Source organism: Carassius carassius, chromosome 33 (genome assembly GCF_963082965.1).
Source record: "Carassius carassius chromosome 33, fCarCar2.1, whole genome shotgun sequence".
Taxonomy (NCBI): domain Eukaryota; kingdom Metazoa; phylum Chordata; class Actinopteri; order Cypriniformes; family Cyprinidae; genus Carassius; species Carassius carassius.
The window spans coordinates 15,443,256-15,463,471 of record NC_081787.1 but is presented as its reverse complement, the minus strand read 5'-3'; the positions used below and the strand labels follow the sequence as shown (position 1 = coordinate 15,463,471).

Sequence of the window (20,216 nt, the reverse complement as noted above, 5' to 3'; positions counted from 1 at the left end):
TGACCATTGAAACTGGATTAATACCAAGTGTTTTGAAGTCAGCATATGTCACTCCTTTATTAAAGGGTGGTGACCAATCAAACCCAAATAATTGTAGGCCTATATCTAAGCTATCTGCTTTAGCCAAGGTTTTAGAAGGGCTTATAAGTGACCAGTAAAAAGACTTCTTATTAACAAAAAATATTTTACATGATTCGCAATCGGGTTTTCGTAAAAATCATAGCACTGTCACTGCCACTATGAAAGTGTTAAATGATCTTTTGAAGTGCTATTGATTCTAAAGATTATTGTGCTGCACTGTTTTTAGATCTTTCAAAAGCATTTGACACAGTTGACCACTATGTTCTGTCTCAGAGAATGGTGGATATTGGAATGTCTCCAAAAGCTGTCAAATGGTTTGGCAACTATTTGAGTGGCAGAACACAAAGTGTTCATGTTGATGGTGTGTCCTCAAACTCATTATTTATACAAAATGGTGTTCCCCAGGGGTCCATTTTGGGTCCCATTTTATTTATTTATATAAATGACTTGTGTAAAAATGTAACAAATGCTAAATGTCATGTTATGCGGATGATACTGTTTTGTATTGTTCTGCTCCAGCCTTGACAAGTGCTATAGAGGATCTGCAATCTGCCTTTATAATTATTCAGAAGAATCTTCAGAAATTGAGACTTCTGATATTTTATAATTCTGATAAAACTAAAATTATGCGTTTTTGTAAATCAAGGAAAACAGAAGATGGTAGTTAAATTGCTACACTAGATGAGAAAGTAATTGAACAAGTATCAGTCTATAAATATCTTGGTTTCCTTTTAGAAGAAAATGTTTTTCAAACCGCATATAGAGGGTCTAACAAAAAAACTAAGAGTAAAGTTGGGTTTCTATTACATAAACAAAGGATGTTTCTCTTTTAGTAAAAACTTATACAAACAACATTTATGTCAATGCTGGATTATGGTGATATTTTATATATGCATGCAAACAAAGCTTCTTTGAAAATGCTGGATTCAATATATCATGCAGCACTAAGATTTGTGACTAATTCCAATTTTCGTACTCATCATTGCAACTTGTATGAGAGTGTTGGTTGGCCATCTCTGCAAATTGCAGGCTGGAACACTGGTATATTTTTCTTTTTAAGGCCATACTTGGTAAACTGCCTCCTTACTTATGTTCTCTTCTGACTCCAAAAGTCACTACCAGGAAGTGTAATCTTAGATCATATGGCCAAATCATGTATGATATCACACGAACGCGAACTGTCTTAGGTGAAAGTGCTTTTAAAGTTTTTGCACGTTTTTCCTGGTATAAATTGCAGAATAAGCTAAAATTTGACTATTTACCGACAATGACACAATTTAAAATGAGGATAAAGAACTATTTGAGTACTAAATGCACATGTGCTGTTACTGAGTGCTGCTGGTGAATATGTTGAGATGATGTTTAAATTGCCAAAATGTCTTTTTCTGTTAAATGTTTGTATATGTATTTTTAAAATGGAACTATTATTCTGCCGTCTTGGCCAGGATTCCCTTGAAAAAGAGATTCTGAATCAGAATCTGAATCTGGATTATTTCCTGGTAAAATAAAGGTAAATAAAAATAAAAAATAAAGTCACCAAGGATGAAATTTGGTGCCTCCGGTGAGATTGACTGTAACCTCTGTACAACATCAAATACTGTACTAGCTGACGTGGAGTTCGCCTTCGGGTGAATGTAGACTGTTGTAATAAAAATCTGAGGGAACTCTCGAGGTAGATAAAACGGTCTCAAGGACACTGATAAAAGTTCTACATCAGGTGTACAAATACGCTCTCTGACAGTAACACATGAGCAATATCACAAACATACCCTCCTCCTTGGGTTTTCCCCGTCACCTTTGATAGTCGATCCAAACGAAAAGGGGCTCCGAATCCATCCATACACAAATCGACGTCCCGGTCACACTCTGTGAGCCATGTTTCAGTAAATGCCATAATACAACAGTTCATAAAATTCTTTTGGTAGCGGACATTTCCTTGAAGCTCATCCACTTTGTTCCTCAGTGATTGTACATTTCCCATAATCATCGAAGGCAATGGAGCCCGGTTGAAACGCTGTTTCTTTAGGCGAGTTTTTACGCCACCTCGTTTGCCCCTTTTCCTTTTCTTTACCGTGTCCCTTGCTTCCTGGTAATCCCTTCGAATCTAATTTGGTACATTCAACATTAGATTTTCCCGAGCTGGGTTACTGTTCTTGAGCTTCAACAATGTCTCTCTCGTATATGTTGTCCTCCCTTGGCATAAAGCCCCGCAAGTTTTACCGGCAGCCATCCAGTACATCACAAGGCATAACACAAAAAGATACAAAACATCCATTTCAACTAAATATAAAACTTTAAGAGCACTCCTTCAGTAGAAACATAAAAACAGATATAAAGTATAACTTTGACTCCTGTCTGACACTTCACAAAAAATATGAAGCATAAAGGATAAAAGGGCTGTGACATGCTTGTTTGGATCAGGCAGCCATGACAGAGAGACTTCAGTTGCATTCCCACATAAATAGTAATGGCACTGGCTATAGATGAAAATTTATTCCGTTTTTACATAAGCTTAAATGTAGGAATCAGAATGGAAAGTTTTTACCCTCCAAGTGCATACTAACTACTTGCGGAAGTGACGGCTTCTATTTTTTGTCTGTTTTGTTGGTGGCATAAGGCACTTTTTATTAATATATAGATTTGTAAATCTATATATTATTCTCATGTAGTATCTAGTATAATTAGGATGTTTCAGGGCGTGGCTTAAATAGGGGAACTGACAGCATCCTACTAATAGGGCTGAATGTTATGAACTTCTATTGCACAGAAATATCATAGTTCTCACAATGTATACAGATTATGCATAATAATGGCAACACTGCTCACAGCAATGGATTTGAAGTCTGACAGTAATTGTCTTGAAATCTGTTGAAAGTGGAGAATATGTTACCAAAGCGATGTTTTGATGGGGATGAATTTAGAGATGCAACTTCTGTGCTGCACTTTCAAGCATGCTGTCAACATACCAAAACCCTCTCGGAGAAGAAGAGTCTTTCAAACCATATCCTTTCAAGCACAGCATCCTAAAATATGGACGTTTTTAAAAAAAATTAGATGCACTCAGTGGTCCACCAACATAATCAGATAGGCTGTCTATCCTGACTCATCTCTTCATTTAACTTAGAATGGCAAACAACTCAAATTTTGTTTCATGTTCGTCACAGATACTACAAATGCAAGTAGATACAGTGCACAAAATCAATTTTGGATCAGGACTGGTCTGTGCATTTCAACAGATGTCTACAACAAAACCTCTAAAGGGCTTATCTGAATTTAAAAAAAATAATAACTACAAAAAATGTCAACAAATATCTTAAAGAAAACAAACCTACAATCACCAATTAGCTTCAAGTCACGTGATGCTATGTTAAACAAAAGAATAGCCCGTCTGGAGGAGTACAAATAATGTCCCATCATTTGTTTTGAATCAATTCCAGAACTTAAATATTCAACAGACGAGGGACAGTAATTGGCACTTTATGGAGCAGAAAACAGGTGCCTACCTCAATCAGTTTGTTGGCGTGCTCACGGAAAACTTGGGCATATTCTTTCACCTCCTTTTCATTACCATTCTTGGCAGCCTCGATCAATACCAGCAGTGGAACATTGGTCTCCAGAAAAGAGTCTGACACGTGGTCCATCACAGCCTTTCGCAGCTGAAATTATGAATATGTAAACAAACAAATCCTTAGCTAGTTTATGATCACTCAGAGGACCTGAGTTTGGTGTTTTCATTTTTAATACGCAATGTAAACAACGTACAGCTAAGGAGGGACAGTCAAGATTAAGGCAAAGGACAAAGTACTCTTGTTGACACCTATAATCAAAATAAATGTGATTCTGTGCACTGCTTCAAAGTGAACAGACCTGTCTGCGCAGGTCACGGGTCTTCTTAGTCATCCTGTCGATGGCCGTGTTCAGGGCATCGCTCTTCTCTTTATGTCCAGCCTGTGATAAAAACAAACAGGAGAAAATATACTTAGGCTCATTTAAACTTATAGTCAGGCTCGCTGGGAAAAAGAAAGATGACAGGTGGGAGTTAAAGCTGAGGACTGAAAGGACAACACAAACAAAACTTATAAGATATGATGGATAAGATGCATTTTCTACAGAGGAAGATAAAAGTTTAACAGCATGAGTCACTTATATGGTTACAACCCCCTGTGGCAAACATTTCATTTAATTCTTGAAAACTTTGTCGAGGTTTAGGTTCTTTTACCCCCCTTTGGCGATGATTGTTTTGTATGACTAACGTGACTTGTGGTACAGTCAGGAGGCACCCGCCCACATTCTTTCACAAATACATTTTTCAGCTCAAAAATCCAGAGTTTTTGTCTGTCACATTCTTGAGCTGGGCTTAGCGGTCCATGAAATAATTCAAGGCACAAATAGTTCTCCTAAAAAGTATGTAGGGCAAAGGCACCCTTAAAAGATTAGTCAAAATGCTACAAATTCTTTTGAACTGGTGTCTGACTCTTCCATCCCCAACCTTCAAGGATTAAAATGTAAGTAAGGCACTTACATCTCCAGACAAAACCCATTATGTGATGAGCCAGACAGCTTTTAACAATACACAAAGTTCAGAGGAAGGTAGGCAGGAGGAGTTAAGCCTGGTCAAGCACAGTTCACATGTTAGCCAACTCAATGATTGCAATTGATGTTGGAGATAAATCTGAGCAATTTCCACACTTTTCAAGGCGTTTACTTGTCCAGCGCTTCAAGCCAGGTTGGCTAGTTTTGGGAGAGTGGATCTCACTCACATGCCACAGACAAATTGCTCATGTGCAGTAGGTAGGTAAATCTCCAGCACAGGGAAAAGCCTGGAGGAAGGCCGTCACAGGGACACAAGCAGCAAAAGCATGACAGTCAATGAAATATGGCAGTGGCACTGGCAGTTCGGCCACCCTACTTCCTCACCCCACTGGGTGGTACACGGCAGGAGGCAAGTGAATGCCATCGGCCTTAATACCCTACTGATTTTGTGCCAGTTGGATAAAAGCATTTCAGAGGAATATATACTCTCCAGCATAATGGTGAGGGGCTGTCAATTCTAAATCACTAGCCTTGAGATCAGTTGCTCATTGAGTTGAGATTAGTGCAAACGGTACATTCATCCACAGTGCAACTAAGAGAACTTGACGGATATTACCTATATGATTGCATGTTCCCCGGAGGGCAAAATGACTTGGATCCCTCAATATTGATTTTGCTTCGAGCATCTCCACTTAATTGGCCAGTCATTTGATTTCTCACACTCCAAACACATGGTGTTTTCACATGTATAGTTAATGATGCTCAGGGTAGAGCTGTGCTTTCAGCATGAACCAATCTCCCCACAGACTGGTGCAAGAAAAAAAAAAAAGATTTTAAAACAGTCCTCCTCAGCAGAGACATCCCCTGAGAGCAGATTACACACCAGTGAGAAAAGTATCTGTAAAGAAAGTAATATGACCTATGGAGAAAAAAGACAAACAAATAAATCATACACACACAAAACAGCCCAGGTCATTTTAGAAAGTGACCACCACAAAAAAAGAAACGCAGATGTTCAAATTAAGCACAGTGGGTACAATGGCACGAAAGCAATTTTAGCACAACCCACAGTCACCCTGTGCACAGGAGAAACCAAAAAAAAAATATTAATAAATAAATAGGGATGTGCTAAACTATACACTTGGAAAATTAACTAGACTGTGGCATATCAGAATAAAGGAAACATTTGTATAAATGGGCCGGTTTAGAGTCACGTTTACATTTAGATACCCATCATTGTATTCAAAACAGAAGACCGAAATCTGACAATTGTGAAAAAAAAAAAAAAGTTTAGCTTTTTAACATGACATGAGGTCCTAAATACAACTCATTCCATGAGATTCTGGGAGGGGGAAAAGTCACATAATGCAAAGAGTCCAACTACAACAGACCAACAATTACACATTACAGGAATTATTTTTCACAGCAGGGGATTTGACATCTAGTAATAACGGTCTTGAAATTTACTGAAAGCAGAGAATGTGTAACAACAGCGCAAATTGATGGCGGTAGCAGCATTGTTTTAAAGGGAATTGAGAAAATGTCTTTGCAATGACTTGAGTTTTAAGTCTGTGAGCAAAAGAAAAAGCTGATTTAATAATGAAACCTGTTTATTATAAATAAGTAATATGAAATATATAAAAACATATACAAATATATACTACTAAAATATTAAATACAAGCTAATATTAAATAAAATTACATGACGTTATTCTGAAATCGAAATGGTCCAGGTCAATAAAAAAGGCAGTAAGCATGACAGGCTGTCATCCAAAACGTCAAACTTGATTTCATTAAAAAAGGAACGGTTTCATTTCCATTACATTAAGCATCCCATATAGAAAAATTAGCCAAAAGACAGAGGGGCTGAGAAAAATGCAGACAACAGCTATGTTGCGCACGTCTTCTGCTTAGTGAAATCTCCTGTGGGGCTATGCAGTGTGAATGCTCTATTAAGTCCAGCATTCAGACTACGTCCCCACCAACGCAGATCGACAGGAGTATAAAAGGTCTCTGTGACGTTGGTTTGCTTGTGACGCGTTTCGTGTTGAAAACCTGAACGAGTGAAAGGGAGAGGGAGCGGGAGGAAGGAAAAATCTGATTGCAAGTCATCGTATATAAAATGAAGTGTCAGCTTCCTGTGCCAACTAAATTATATTGTAAATTCATTCAGCAACATTTAACTGAAGTAAAGACCCAAAATACAAACTAAATGTAAAATCTTTTAATGTGTATTTTAATTTACTACTACAAACTACTAAACTGCCCATCTTCATCACAAACACACATATATACCTGACCAGACAGGAAGCAGACGAGGAGATTTAATGTAATTTTTAATTTTCGCTGGGAACTGCCGCAACACGTTGCAGTTATCAATATTATGACTGTGACAAACCAGAGGGAAAAAAAGTAAGGGAGGGGGAGGGTGTGTTGAATCAAGCGCCAAAGCACTGTGAGTGTGTGCAAGGCAGAAAGTGAGCGAGCCAGGGAGCGAACCAAAGCGCGCATAAGAGAAAAAGGGAGAAACTGCACTGGTGATCGACGCCAGCCTGCCACCACTCTGTAGCAGTGAGTGGCTGCAACAAAAGCACAGAATAACATCTGAGCTCCTCTCCTCTGCTTTTCCCCTCACTGCATCTCCCCTTCCTTGGTGCAGAGAACTCCACACTACACGGCAGAGACACACGGAACTGGCGTCGCAAGTGCAGCCTCTGCCTGCCATCAACAAGTTAGGGATGAAGGACCCCGAGCAATGAAAGAGGAAAGCGTGATCTTCAATTAACCAACTGAGCTGACATCACTGCGGTGGAAAAGGAAAGAGGCAGCTAAGGGACGGAGGGATCTGCTCAGCGGTGCTGCTTTAGATGCAAATCATCAACTTCAAATTTAAGGATTCTTGGAAGGCAAATAATGTTTGTCTTTTCTTAATCTGGGAATTAAATAGCAGGACTGAAGAAAGGACAGACCGGAAAAGAGAAAAAACAGCATCCCAAGACATGGAATTCCTGAATTTGGTTCAACTGGAGGGGCACCACACTTCTTTATTTCTGAAGAGCTTGATTCCTTTTGTATTTACCCAAAAGGTTTTTTTCCCTGTGGATTTCTCTTCCATCTGGTTGCTCCAAAAGTCTGCAGAAAAAGACAGTTGAATGCAGCCTCCGATGTACACAAAAGAATGGGTAAGTTAGCCCTTTTATTCACAGAGTCTGGACCTGAATAGGCAATGTAGTGAATAGGAGGGGGGACAGTGACTGGCAGGGTCTCTATAAACATCTTTTTATTTAAAAAGCTACTTGCCTTTTTATTTTTACTTTTTTTACTTAGTAGACTTGTAATATTTAACAAGCATTAATTTGCAGCAGAAAAAGGTGGAAAACAAAAAAAATATGGCAAACTAGGATGATAATTTTTTTTATTAGAAACTACATCCTAGGAAAAAGAAAATTATGAAACTGAATAAAAAGCTAATACTGCAGTTCAAAACATATGGATGGATAATTTATGCATTAAAATTACTCAAGTAAACATAACTAGCAGTGCAAGTCATTCTTCTTAAAACATTCTTAAAATTCTTGGATCAACAAGCAGACAGCATTGACAGGTGACAAATACAGAGAGAGTGCCATCATAATTTCAATGATAATAAAAGAAAAAAAAACCTTTCTGTGTACTGCAAAGATTAGATTTCCCTCCCCCCAGTTTATTTTCTTATCTTTAAACCCACCCAGGTTTCCATTCAAGGTGGCCATTGGTGGGACATGCACCAACGGCACTTTGTGTGATCAGCATGCTACTGTGCCTCCCTCCTGTGTCATGCACAACCTGCCCCCAGAAATGCCGGTGTGAAGACCTGCAGTTTTACTGCGACACGCAGGGGCTCCTGGCGCCCCCAGATGGTGTGGATAAAGGGGCCCTTGGACTTTCGCTCAGACACAACAGCATAGGTGAGCTCAGCTCAGACCAGTTCTTTGGCTTCACCCAGCTCACTTGGCTTCACCTGGACCACAACCAAATAACCACCGTGCATGAGGATGCCTTCCAGGGGCTGTACAAGCTCAAGGACCTTAACCTGAGCTCAAATCGCATCACCAAGCTGCCAAACACAACCTTCATCCACCTCATCAACCTGCAGATTTTGGATCTCTCCTTCAACCAGATGACAGCTCTGGAGCCCGAGTTATTTCACGGGCTCCGGAAACTCCAGATCCTACACCTGCGATCAAACTCACTTCGTACGACGCCTGTGCGAGCCTTCTGGGACTGCCGGAGCCTGGAATACCTTGGTCTGAGCAACAACCGGCTCCGTAGCCTGGCCCGGAATGGCTTCGCTGGGTTAATTAAGCTGCGGGAGCTCCATTTGGAACACAATCACTTGACCAAGATTAACTTGGCACACTTCCCTCGTCTGGTCACCCTCCAGTTCCTTTATCTTCAGTGGAACAAGATCAACAATTTAACATGCACCATGGAATGGAAATGGACAACTCTGGAGAAACTGGATCTCACTGGAAACGAGATACGCGTACTCACCCCCGACGTGTTTGATACTTTGCCCAACCTTAAGATCCTGCTGTGCGATAACAACAAACTGAACAGCCTCGATACCCAAACCATGGATATGTGGAAGTCCCTAAATGTGATTGGGCTTTCAAGCAACCTTTGGGAATGTACCAAACGGATCTGCAATTTGGCCACTTGGCTGAGCACCTTTAAGGGTCGATGGGAGCATTCTATCCTCTGCCACAGTCCTGAGTACGCACAGGGTGAGGAAATACTGGATGCCGTTTACGGATTCCAACTTTGCCAAAATTTCTCGGCCCCAGTTATACTGACCAGTACCAGCACAGAGGCCATGCTCCCTGAGATCACAAGCTCCCTGTTCGGAAATATGCAGACCCCTACGCAAGACTTCTATGCAGAGGATTTTGGGAGCTTTACGATTGTCACTACTACTACCACCACCACACAACCCCCACGCACTGCCCTCGCTACTACCATGACAGTGGAGGGGGCAGAGATTACAGAGGACTACTCTGCAATAGACAACACAGTGCTGACCCAGAGGGTCATCATTGGCACCATGGCTCTGTTGTTTTCCTTCTTCCTCATCATTTTTGTAGTGTACATATCACGAAAATGCTGCCCTCCCACTCTGAGGCGGATCCGCCATTGCTCGGCCATTCAGAACAGGCGACAGATGAGGACCCAGCAGAGGCAGCCAATGGCCGACCTAGCCACACAGGTGCCCTATAACGAGTACGATCCCAGTCACGAGGAGGGTGCACTCGTGATCATCAATGGCTACGGGCAGTGCAAATGTCAGCAACTGCCTTATAAAGAGTGTGAAGTATAAACTATTTATTCCTGCAGTGTCCGGGTTTAACCATTTGTCCATTTCAAAAGAAACAGGGTTTGCTTTTAAACTCCCCCCCCCCCCATTTTCAGTTTGTATGAAGAATATTTCTTTGAAATTGTTAGCTTTGGAAATCTATGAAAGCTTGAGATGACTGGGATGAATTGCAAAAGAGGAAATATAGAGAAATCAACAAGTTTATTTTTGTAATACAAAATGCAAAGGTTCATATCTAGCTGGGGCAATCAATCTCAGCCAAGGAAGGTTGGATGCATCACAGCATCATCAGTTTGTGTACTATGTATTCTGCAGCACAGAGGAAATGAGAAATCTATAGCCAAACTGCCTGGAACCCTGCGCTCCAGAAAACGGTTTATAAAATGACATATCTTCTGATAAATGGTGAAATTTTATTCCATGGAAAAATAGTGTTACATATGCTGAGCAGTGCAAATTTAAAAGGTTTTTTTTGTAAAAAAAAAAAAAAAAAAAAAAAAAAAAAAAAAAAAAGACTTTTCATGCACGTTAGCAAAACTTTAGATCTCACTCACACATTCACTTTTGGAGAGAGAAAAAAAAAATGGGCACAAAGCATATTTTTTAAACTCGTATTTTCTAAATTGAAAACAAAGTACTGATACAAATAGAGCCACAATGAAATTTGAACAGGGAATTCAACCCACTCGCATTTTTTGGCCTCCTTAGGTGTCCGAAATGATCATTTTACTTTGATCAAGTCTTAAATTTAAACCAATGAGAACACTTAACTGCCTTTCCGTTTCTGCATTTGGATAAATTCAATAAACTCTGTCTGCTTCCTTGAAATCTTAAAGCCTAGCACTTTGTGTAAAAAGGTTAATGTCCAATATCGCCCTGCACTGGTTCTAACAAAATGTCTGAACAAGCTCCCTCATAGGCAATCCCTCAATTATCATTGTGCATGTATTACATGAGATGGCTCCAAACACTGACATCCTCACAGTGATAGAACATTGCTGCTTAGATCACTGCATCATTAATGGTAGAGACCATCAAGGAATGCTAGACGATGAAGCAAACACCAGCGAGAACACCTTCCTAGGGAGATGGGAAGAGCTAGAAAAAGAAGGCATGCAGAGGACACTGACAATTGCTTCCTAAAAATACAGGCGTACGTTTGCCGCACTGTTCGAATGCAGCAAAGAGCATAACCATACCTGACAGCTTCAACACTGAGTGAATTAAGCTCAGGGAAAATTAATCTAATATTCTATCACCCCAAACCTCTGCCCTGCAAGTTTCAGCCTTTTCAGCCAGTAAAAAATCAGTATTTAAAAAAAAAAAAAAAAGACTAGAGTGTTACTACTTCATAGCCTTGCTCCTTTTAGCCCATGAAGACAAAAAAAGGTATTTTTCGTCTGTGCAAGAAATAAACAGAGGTTCATACCAAGGACGCTAAAGAAACAGAAACGGAGAGAAAAGCTGAAGTAAAGTGTAGCGCAGCTCTCAGGAGAGCATGCAGAAGACGGAGAGAGGCTGGGTCAGGAGAAATTTGTATGCAGCACTGAGAGGACAGACATTAGCATCAAACTAAAGAAGCCGCTGCTGCAGAAGCTCTTTGTGTTGCAATCAGGAGTTGGGGGTAGGGATGCACACGGGGGTAAAGGGAACACAAACACAATGGTTAGCATCTAATTGAAGTCAATGAGCATCTTAGGAGCCACCAACTGAGGCTAAATCAGGGTACAGAAACCATTAGAGGAAAAAAAGAACTGCATGACAAAAGTGACCGACAACATCCTGAGCAATAGCTGGAAAGCTCTGGTCGCCACCCTAGTTGCACCACAGTCAGGCTTATTGCCTCATTGGGGAATAAAGAAATTAGTCATCAAGCTATATAGCTTAAGAAAAAATGGCTAAAAATAAAAGCAGCATGTAGTCATACACAGGCAGAGGTTTTGGGTTGAAAACTCAATCTGAGAAATTGGCACCTTCCTAATGACAGTCGAAAAAACTTAATACTGAAATTAAACATGCCTGAAGAGACTGATTAAAGTTGTCCTCTAGAGGGTGCTGTAAAATACCATGAGTGAGGAACAGCTGCTTACATTCTTTTACTAACTCCAACGCCCCAGGACACAATTTTATGTTGGTAAAGACAAATAGAAAGGGAATGCAGGTCTGTATAGCTGATCTTTTCCGCACAGCCAGAAGTCTAGCTGAGAAATAACATTCCAAAATGCATTTATCAGATCCTGTGGGACTGAACGAGGAAACCTACTGCTAACATTTACCAAGCCAAGAACCTCCACCAATGGTGTTGCATTGTTTTGGGTTTAGTGCAGCTGACCTTTGCTTTCTGCATTCCTCAAAAACAAATCGCATGTTTAAAGAAAACATGAACATCAGCACCATCCCCTCACATCCTGATCTGATAGGTTCGACATGTTGGGGAAGAAAGACTGCCTATAAAAAATACTGATGAACACTGTAATGTTTAAACTTTCATCTTATAACCAATCACAAAAACAAAAAAAAAAACACACTTAACATGCATTCATTTGCACTCATGTAAACGGTTTTTGTTGGGGGGGGGGGGGGGGTTATCTTGCCATACGCTGAAGTCCTGCTGCTTACTCTGGCCAACCCAAAAACTTTTTTGTGCAAAAATTAATGCTTCTCACCCTCCTCTCCCCAAAGCCCAGCGTTTTCCTTTTGTATTGTAATATGTACTATTTCATATCTGTATAGTGGGTAAAGATGTGGCCAACTGAGAAGATCTTTTTTTTTTCTCCTTAAGACGTATATTTTTAAATAAAAATGTTACAATTTATAACCGTTTTGGTCTAATATGCTCTTTAGATACCCAAGATCTTACTTGTCTGTATACTTGCCTTCCTTTTAAAGATCTTCTACACAAAGGATTGAAGAAACTCTATCATGTATGAAACGTGCTGAATACAGAGATGGCTGAAAGGCTTTTAAGAATGCTGCACTCAGGGTATTTGGTCTGGGCTGCAGACAAGGTGCCCTTCTGAAGTAAATGGCTTTTGATATCATTAACATTATCATAACCCGGTACTCACCTGCCCTTCTAAACCGAGATAACAACCTGCCTGAATGACTGGCATCAAACACAACAGCACGACCAAAATTCCACTCTAGCCCACAGTAGAATAGTGTTCAAATCATCTTAAAAATGCTATTATAAACGCATAATGATTAATATTGGTTAAAAATGATTATCTAGCCCACTGGTTCTTGATTTAAATACAATCTAAATAGTGGTAGGTTGGTGGCCGGTGGCAGAAAAGCAGCACGATATAGGAGAATCACACGTGACCATTACTTCTCTCAAGTGAAGTGCAGCATATATACATATATCATCTGAGGTTTTTTGGTGAGCAGAGAATGTAAAATGGTGCTGATGCATGACACCACCAGTGGGAAATTACTGAGGTCTCAGACGCTCCAGAAATACTCTTCCAAAATTAAATGAAATGAAAAGGCAAGCTAGTCACTCTGTACCCACATTACTGATTTTCATCCAAAACTGTATTATTCTGAGAAAATAATTCTGTAAAATCTGATCTTAGGCCAGGAAGAGGAAGAATCCTGCCCATACTGAAACTGCAAAAATCTATAAATAAATAATATATAAAATAAGTCAAATAAATTATTTGATTATATATATATATATATATATATATATATATATATATATATATATATATATATATATATATATATATATACACACAGATTTTTAAATAAAATACTGGTATATTGTACAGCCTAGAGAAAATCCAGTGATTTACTCAATAACACTGAAGCCTATGGAGGTTTCAAAATTATAAGGGTGGCAGCAAGTATATGCCACAACAGCTACCCGCCTGTGTTATATACTGTGCAGTGCACAAATACTGCAGGGCATGCTGGAAGAAAACCAATTTCCAGTGCAGAATGAAGGGGACAAAACACATAAATAATATCCTGACTGCTACTGTATGCCTAACCTTGGGAGTCCAATACATTAGGCACAGTGAACATCAGTTTTTATGTAGCCATTTGTAATGCTTTTTCTATAAATAATACAATCATCTATCTATCCAGACACTTGAACAACAATGATATTGTGCATGTCATCTGTGATTGCTGCGTCACAGTTTAAAGATTTTATCTCTTTTGTAAATCTTAAGGTCTTGTATCCCAGACGATAGAATTGATTTGAATGATTTTACTGCAGGCGCAAGCTAAAGAGAAGCGATTGGTCGACTCCCTCCGGGCAGCTGTTGACCACTGGTCCACCGATGCTGTGCCTAAAGGCATTTTCTATGGAGATAAAGGAACGATGTTGGGAAGTCAGGGTGGGGTGAGGATGGCTGAAGCTGAACATGATTTATAGAGGACAGTCATTTCTTGACCAGACAGAGTGTGTAAGAGAAAAGGCTTTGTGACTACAGAGGCTTCAGATGCAGCAGCTTTCTAAGGCTTTTCACTCACTGGGAAAGGAAGCTATTAACTTCCAAAGGTCACTATTAATTTGGTTGTGGCCCTACGTGGCAGAGGTCTGTCCCTGTCTAAAGAAATGATAACAGAAATGATTTAACTCAAGAAGTGAGAGGATATTGTTCATCTCAACTTTGCATTTGAACTGTACGTCATGTTCACAATTACGAAGGCTCATTTAAACCCTGCAGGAAGTCACCGAACACACACAAAAGAAAAGGCAACTCAAAAACCAGATGAAAACCGGCTAATACTTTTAAAGGATTTCTTATTGTACCACAGCAGTCGCTCCAAATTTTAATTTGCTCCCTCTGTTTTTAAGTCTACGAAAAAGGTTCTTTTTCTCTCACCATCATTTCCTTAGAGCTCGGGGCTCTCAGGGACTCCAGAGGATGAATGGACACCGCTCTTCAAAACAAGTCTCTCAAAATGAACTATATTAAAGCAAAGGGGCGAAGCTCCATTAGCCAGCAAGGGTAGTCATCACTCATCCACTCCCTGATCAAAGTGGTCAACAAAAAGGAAATGATAGCAAGAAAAGCAATGCAGCTCAATGAACCAGCTACCGAAAAATAAAAGCATTTTTTCGTTAGATTCAGCGGAAGTGTTTCTGCCCTTGGATGTTAAGATGATACCAAATGTTGTTGTGCTAATTACTAGCTGTGTATGTCAAGCGCACAACCCTTATGCTGCAAAGGCACGAAGATAAATATGGATTAAGTGACAGTTTGTTTTTTGTTTTGTTTTTTTACATCTAGTCATACATGTAATCATGCTGTGATGTTATATTAGCCGATTTATTGGCTAAGAAAAATACAAATAATTTAAGGATCGCTAAAAGATCTAGGAATGTGTGTATTAGTAATTAACAACTTTTAAATGTTAATTTTAGAGCTGTAGTTTATAATAATGCAATGATGAAATGCATGGCAACAGAGCCAGAAAAGAATTAAGCTTGAGTTTAAAGAGCATTTAAATGTACATAAAAGCACCAGAAAGAAAAAACCAGCAGCCATCACATTTGATTTCTACATTGTTAATGATGATGACCGTCACTAGATGTGGACACGCAGGATTTAAATGACAAAATGCTCTATTTATCTCTCACATGGTTGCCAAGGAAACAGTGATCAGCCAAACCGAATTCGTGTTCTAGAGTGTGACGAACAAAGACATTAATTTTATCCTTGTTCTTCTGACTAGAAGTAACTTTATGCAGCCCTATTCATGAGAATGTCTGACACATTTAAGCATCTGAGGGAAGTAATACCAGATATCAAGGTGCACACAGAGCTAATGCAATGAGTCAGAGCTAATCCACAGCAGCAGGTTAAGAAAAGGACCCTAATGACACTGACATACCTGTTTACTTTGACTTGTCAATAGAGGTGACCTTCCTGCTACAAAGGCTTGGTAACAAAAGCAGTTACACAATCGAATAGAGAAGCATTTTCTAGCCTACAATATCATGCCATCAGAAACAGTCAAGCTGAAAAAAGCACACTGATGCGGCACAGGGAAGGGCTCCCACCGCCACCCACAAGATCTTCATAATCAAATATGATGCAAGAGTGCTATAATTACTCCTATCTGGATTCCATCACGATTGCCCATTATTTCCCGGTGCCACAGGTGAAACATCTGCATCGCACTCATCATTGACTCTCTGAATACAGCCAAGAGACCATGTGCAATTTAAGGAAATTCAATTACTGCCTCAAAACTCCTGAAGAGATGCACTTGAAAAGCAATCAAATATATAGAAGGGCAAATTAAATTTAAATCTTTGAGTTAAGACCTGCCAGATGCTATGACTATAGCCCATTTCTCCCAGTACCACTCAATGTCCATTCGATCAAAAACAAACCTTTTCAACCAGGCCAGAAGCAATAAAGCAACCATTTGCAGGCACGAGAAAAATGCTACTGGGAAACTCAACACCCTACAGGCTTCAAGGTCTCAAGAGCTGCATATGCTTGAAACATTTATTATGAGCTTCCAATCTGGAAAACGCTTACCAAGGAGAATTCATCGATCTGGACTCTCGTCAGCAAATACCTCTGTAACATTTACTGCTTTCCACATTTTAAAGTTGAGTAAGTGGAGGAAACTGCCAAAACCCTGTCTCAAGTCCAGGCAAACTAGCTTCTTATTCAGGAGTCATGTATAGTTTATAGTGTAAAACTTTGAGAAGATATTCTAAGTGTAACATAACAACTAGGACTGTCACTTTTGTGAAAAAATCATTTTCGATTTTTAAGACACAAGTGTTCATTGAATCGATTGTAAAATCGATTTTCCATGTCTAAAAAAAAAGACGTTTCCTTTTTCAACGTCAAATAATGGATGAACGTAAAGAGAGCGCTGGAAAGGCACAAGTCAACAATATTTCTTATTTATTGGCATGAAGTTTCGTGCAGAATAACAAACAGCAACAGAAGTGCAACATTCTCGAAACATTAACAAAAGAAAAACATCACTGCAGGCTTCAACCCGGCTGCATTTATGATTTAGGCAATTCAAAAATCTTCTAGATTATTTTAAATAATGATTCAATCCATTTCAAACAACTGTTCAAAAAATGAAACTTTAAATGGACTTAAGAACAGGCCATGTGTGTTTTTTTATTGAACGTAACCGACACTTAGGCTAGGCGGCACTAGGCATACATAATGAAATGCACAAAAAGGCTAGGGCCATTAAAAATTTGTTGGACAGGAAAACAAGTCAATCAACATTTTCGGGGTCCAGAGCAGAACGTTTTACAAATTTGGTTAAAATCGATTCCCTATTTTCATTTTTGAAACTTTTTTTGGTTGATCGATTGTGCAAACGATTTTCGAACTAAAAGTGACAGACCTAATGACTACATCAATATCTTTATAAAAAATAAATAAATAATTCACATGCATAAAAAGGTCAGTTTGCACATGTAATCAGTATTAAAGTTTGATAACTTTATTTTTTTGACCAACTTTAACGAAGATGAGAAAAAGTTGCTAATATAAAAATAAAAAAATGACTAAGAAACAGCACAAAATAAAAACAATACCAATAATGGTTATAAAGTAAACCGAGATGTGTATTATTGATTCAAATAATCAAATCATAATAAATAGCGAGTTTAAGTTAATATAAAATGCTTGAATATTTTAATGAAGACTTTAATCTTGACTAAATGTAAACATTTTTTAAATGTAGTTCTGTCCACAAATTGCATGCCATTTTAGAGTAAAAATTATTTTATGATTATGACGAAATCTAAAGGATTTTTGTCAAAAGACATTCTAGCATTAAAAAGCCTTGTTAATTTCCCTTTTCGATTCAAGTGAATACATTTACAGCACTGCAGTTTATTAAGAAACATGACTTTTCCAACAGTGACATGTCACTAGAAACAGCTCGATACATTATGTATCAAGGGTGACCTTTTCATTTCATACACAACATGCACCAGAAGAGGTGCATGATGACCATTGCTCAGTATTCTAGAAAGAAGTCTGCAAAACTGGACTTGTTGTTACAAAGCCTCGGTTCAGGACTGAGGGGCAGAGAATGGGGCATGCCATGCTTTACAGCATTCATCTGTCTTCACAGAGCAATCAGTTGTGGCATCCAGTCGCTGTTGGCAAATCATACAGAGCAGTTAATAAACATGGCATGCTATCTGTCTTCATACTGTCAACTTCAGGCTGAAGTCTGTCATGAAGCCGATTCCAAGGTGGGTTATTGAACCTCGATTGTTTGAATACCAATGCTCTTGTTCACGGTGAGGATCTTTTCTCATCCTTCGCACCATCTGCTCTGATGATACATAAAAATGAAAAAATGGTGTCACAAGCAAAAGGTGACAAGATCTTTTGATTTATTAAGAATGTTCAACACAAATTTATGCAACCGTTCATGTGCCCTTAAGAGCACATATTTGACACAGTGGCACATTTGCAAGAGTTTTCTGTATATCCCAGATGATGATGAGAGAAGACATGAGCATGACTTAATGCTTCAATCATTATTAAATTTTACAGAGAGAAAGTTCTGCTGTGCAAGGTGAAATCTAATTTCTTAAAATGTTCACCTCCTGCCCTTTCAATTTTTAATTCATTAATATTCATGCTAAGACTGCTCCCTAGAGCCCATTCTGGCCAAAAGAAAAAAAGACACTACATACCGAAAGCTTAACATCTCTCCATAGATTAAAGGAACCATACACCAAAGGAGCAGTATCTCAAGCAATTCACTAATAATGCAAGAATCTATTTTTGGCGATTATTTTAAACGATAAAAGAAAATGCTAATTTAGCTTGCATACAACAATAGCTAGTACGGTTTTAATTTCCAAGCTCATTTCAGAAAGACCGATTCAAAGATACTGTAAAACTCTGTTAATAACCCAGACCTTTTTGCTGAACCCAGTATAAAACGTTGCCCTTGAAAACGAGCCACACATCACAATATGTTTGCGATGTATTTAAGACACACAAGGACCAGCACAGGCTATTAACTTTAAATATGCCATTCGCAAAACAATCCTACAAAGTCAACGGGTTTAAATGTCTCATAAAACAAGCAGCTTACAAGATTTTTTTTTATCTGAATGTTAAGAAAAACAAGAGCTCAAGCATGTGTCCATATAACAGGTTAAATATACATGTAACGGCACTCTGATGCAATCTTGAGGAAGACTGTAAAAGAGCCACTGTGACAGGAATCAAACCAGTGGGGCCATTAAATAACCATTTCTTTTCGGATCTTGACAATATATCAGGAGAAAATGTGTTTTTCTGAATTACCTATGAGGCCAATGATGCCCTTGACAATCACAACGGCAAACTCCTAAGCCTCTTCTGAGGGCAACCCAGTTTAGAGTCAGAAATGCTACAGTACATCACCAAAGTGAATGTGGGCAAATGCCATTATCCATGACAGCAATATTTAATAGCCACTAGTTTGAATCATTCTGTACTTGGAAAAAATATAAAATATTTCCATTTTATGATAGATTTGAAAAGAAAAGAGCTGAGACACTTCCCTAACATTGTTTTCCGGCAGGAAAAAAAGGCAGTTATCTAGTTCTAGCAAATGGGGGGAAGTCGTGGCCTGGTGGTTAGAGAGTCGGACTCCCAATCGAAGGGTTGTGGGTTTGAGTCCCGGGCCGGCAGGAATTGTAGGTGGGGGGAGTGCATGTACAGTGCTCTCTCCACCTTCAATACCATGACTTAGGTGCCCTTGAGCAAGGCATCGAACCCCCAACTGCTCCCCGGGCGCCGCAGCATAAATGGCTGCCCACTGCTCCGGGTGTGTGTTCACAGTGTGTGTGTGTGTGTTCACTGCTCTGTGTGTGTGCACTTTGGATGGGTTAAATGCAGAGCACAAATTCTGAGTATGGGTCACCATACTTGGCTGAATGTCACTTCACTCACACTTCACTTTCAAATGTGCACTAGATCAAAACTAAACCGAAAGAGCCATACTAGCTTTTGAAGCTTGAGCAAACTATTGATTTCTGTTTTTAAACCATTCAAAGGCTTGCTGTCTGTGTGCATTTCATAAACAGCTTTGTCTTATACTGCAAGATTTGGTAAAATGAACAGCGGAAAAACAAACAAGCATTTGGATAAATCTTTTCTTTTTTTTGTGAGCTGCTTCAAAGTAAAAAAAGAAATAATAATAAAATTATACACAAGATATTAGGCAGAAAAGTACTTACAAATAAGTTATAAAAAATGAGTGCAATATAAAGCCAAGCATTTAAACT

The 20,216-nt window shown here is 39.0% G+C and overlaps 2 protein-coding genes across 3 annotated transcripts in view; one reads left to right on the top strand and one right to left on the bottom strand.

Annotated features, from left to right (window-relative positions):
• LOC132113827 (catenin alpha-1) overlaps positions 1–20,216 on the bottom strand; it is a 149,113-nt gene that overhangs the window by 56,880 nt on the left and 72,017 nt on the right. For both annotated transcript variants that reach the window (XM_059521843.1, XM_059521844.1), the window contains 2 exons: positions 3,949–4,029; positions 3,585–3,737 (listed from right to left, as the gene is read on the bottom strand). In XM_059521843.1, the coding sequence (XP_059377826.1) occupies positions 3,585–3,737; positions 3,949–4,029 (234 nt within the window). The remainder of the gene's footprint in view (positions 1–3,584; positions 3,738–3,948; positions 4,030–20,216) is intronic.
• LOC132113826 (leucine-rich repeat transmembrane neuronal protein 2-like) lies at positions 7,025–11,819 on the top strand. Its single transcript, XM_059521842.1, has 2 exons — positions 7,025–7,796; positions 8,346–11,819. Exons 1-2 carry the CDS (start codon positions 7,793–7,795, stop codon positions 9,968–9,970), a joined length of 1,629 nt encoding a protein of 542 aa, XP_059377825.1. The 5' UTR covers positions 7,025–7,792; the 3' UTR covers positions 9,971–11,819.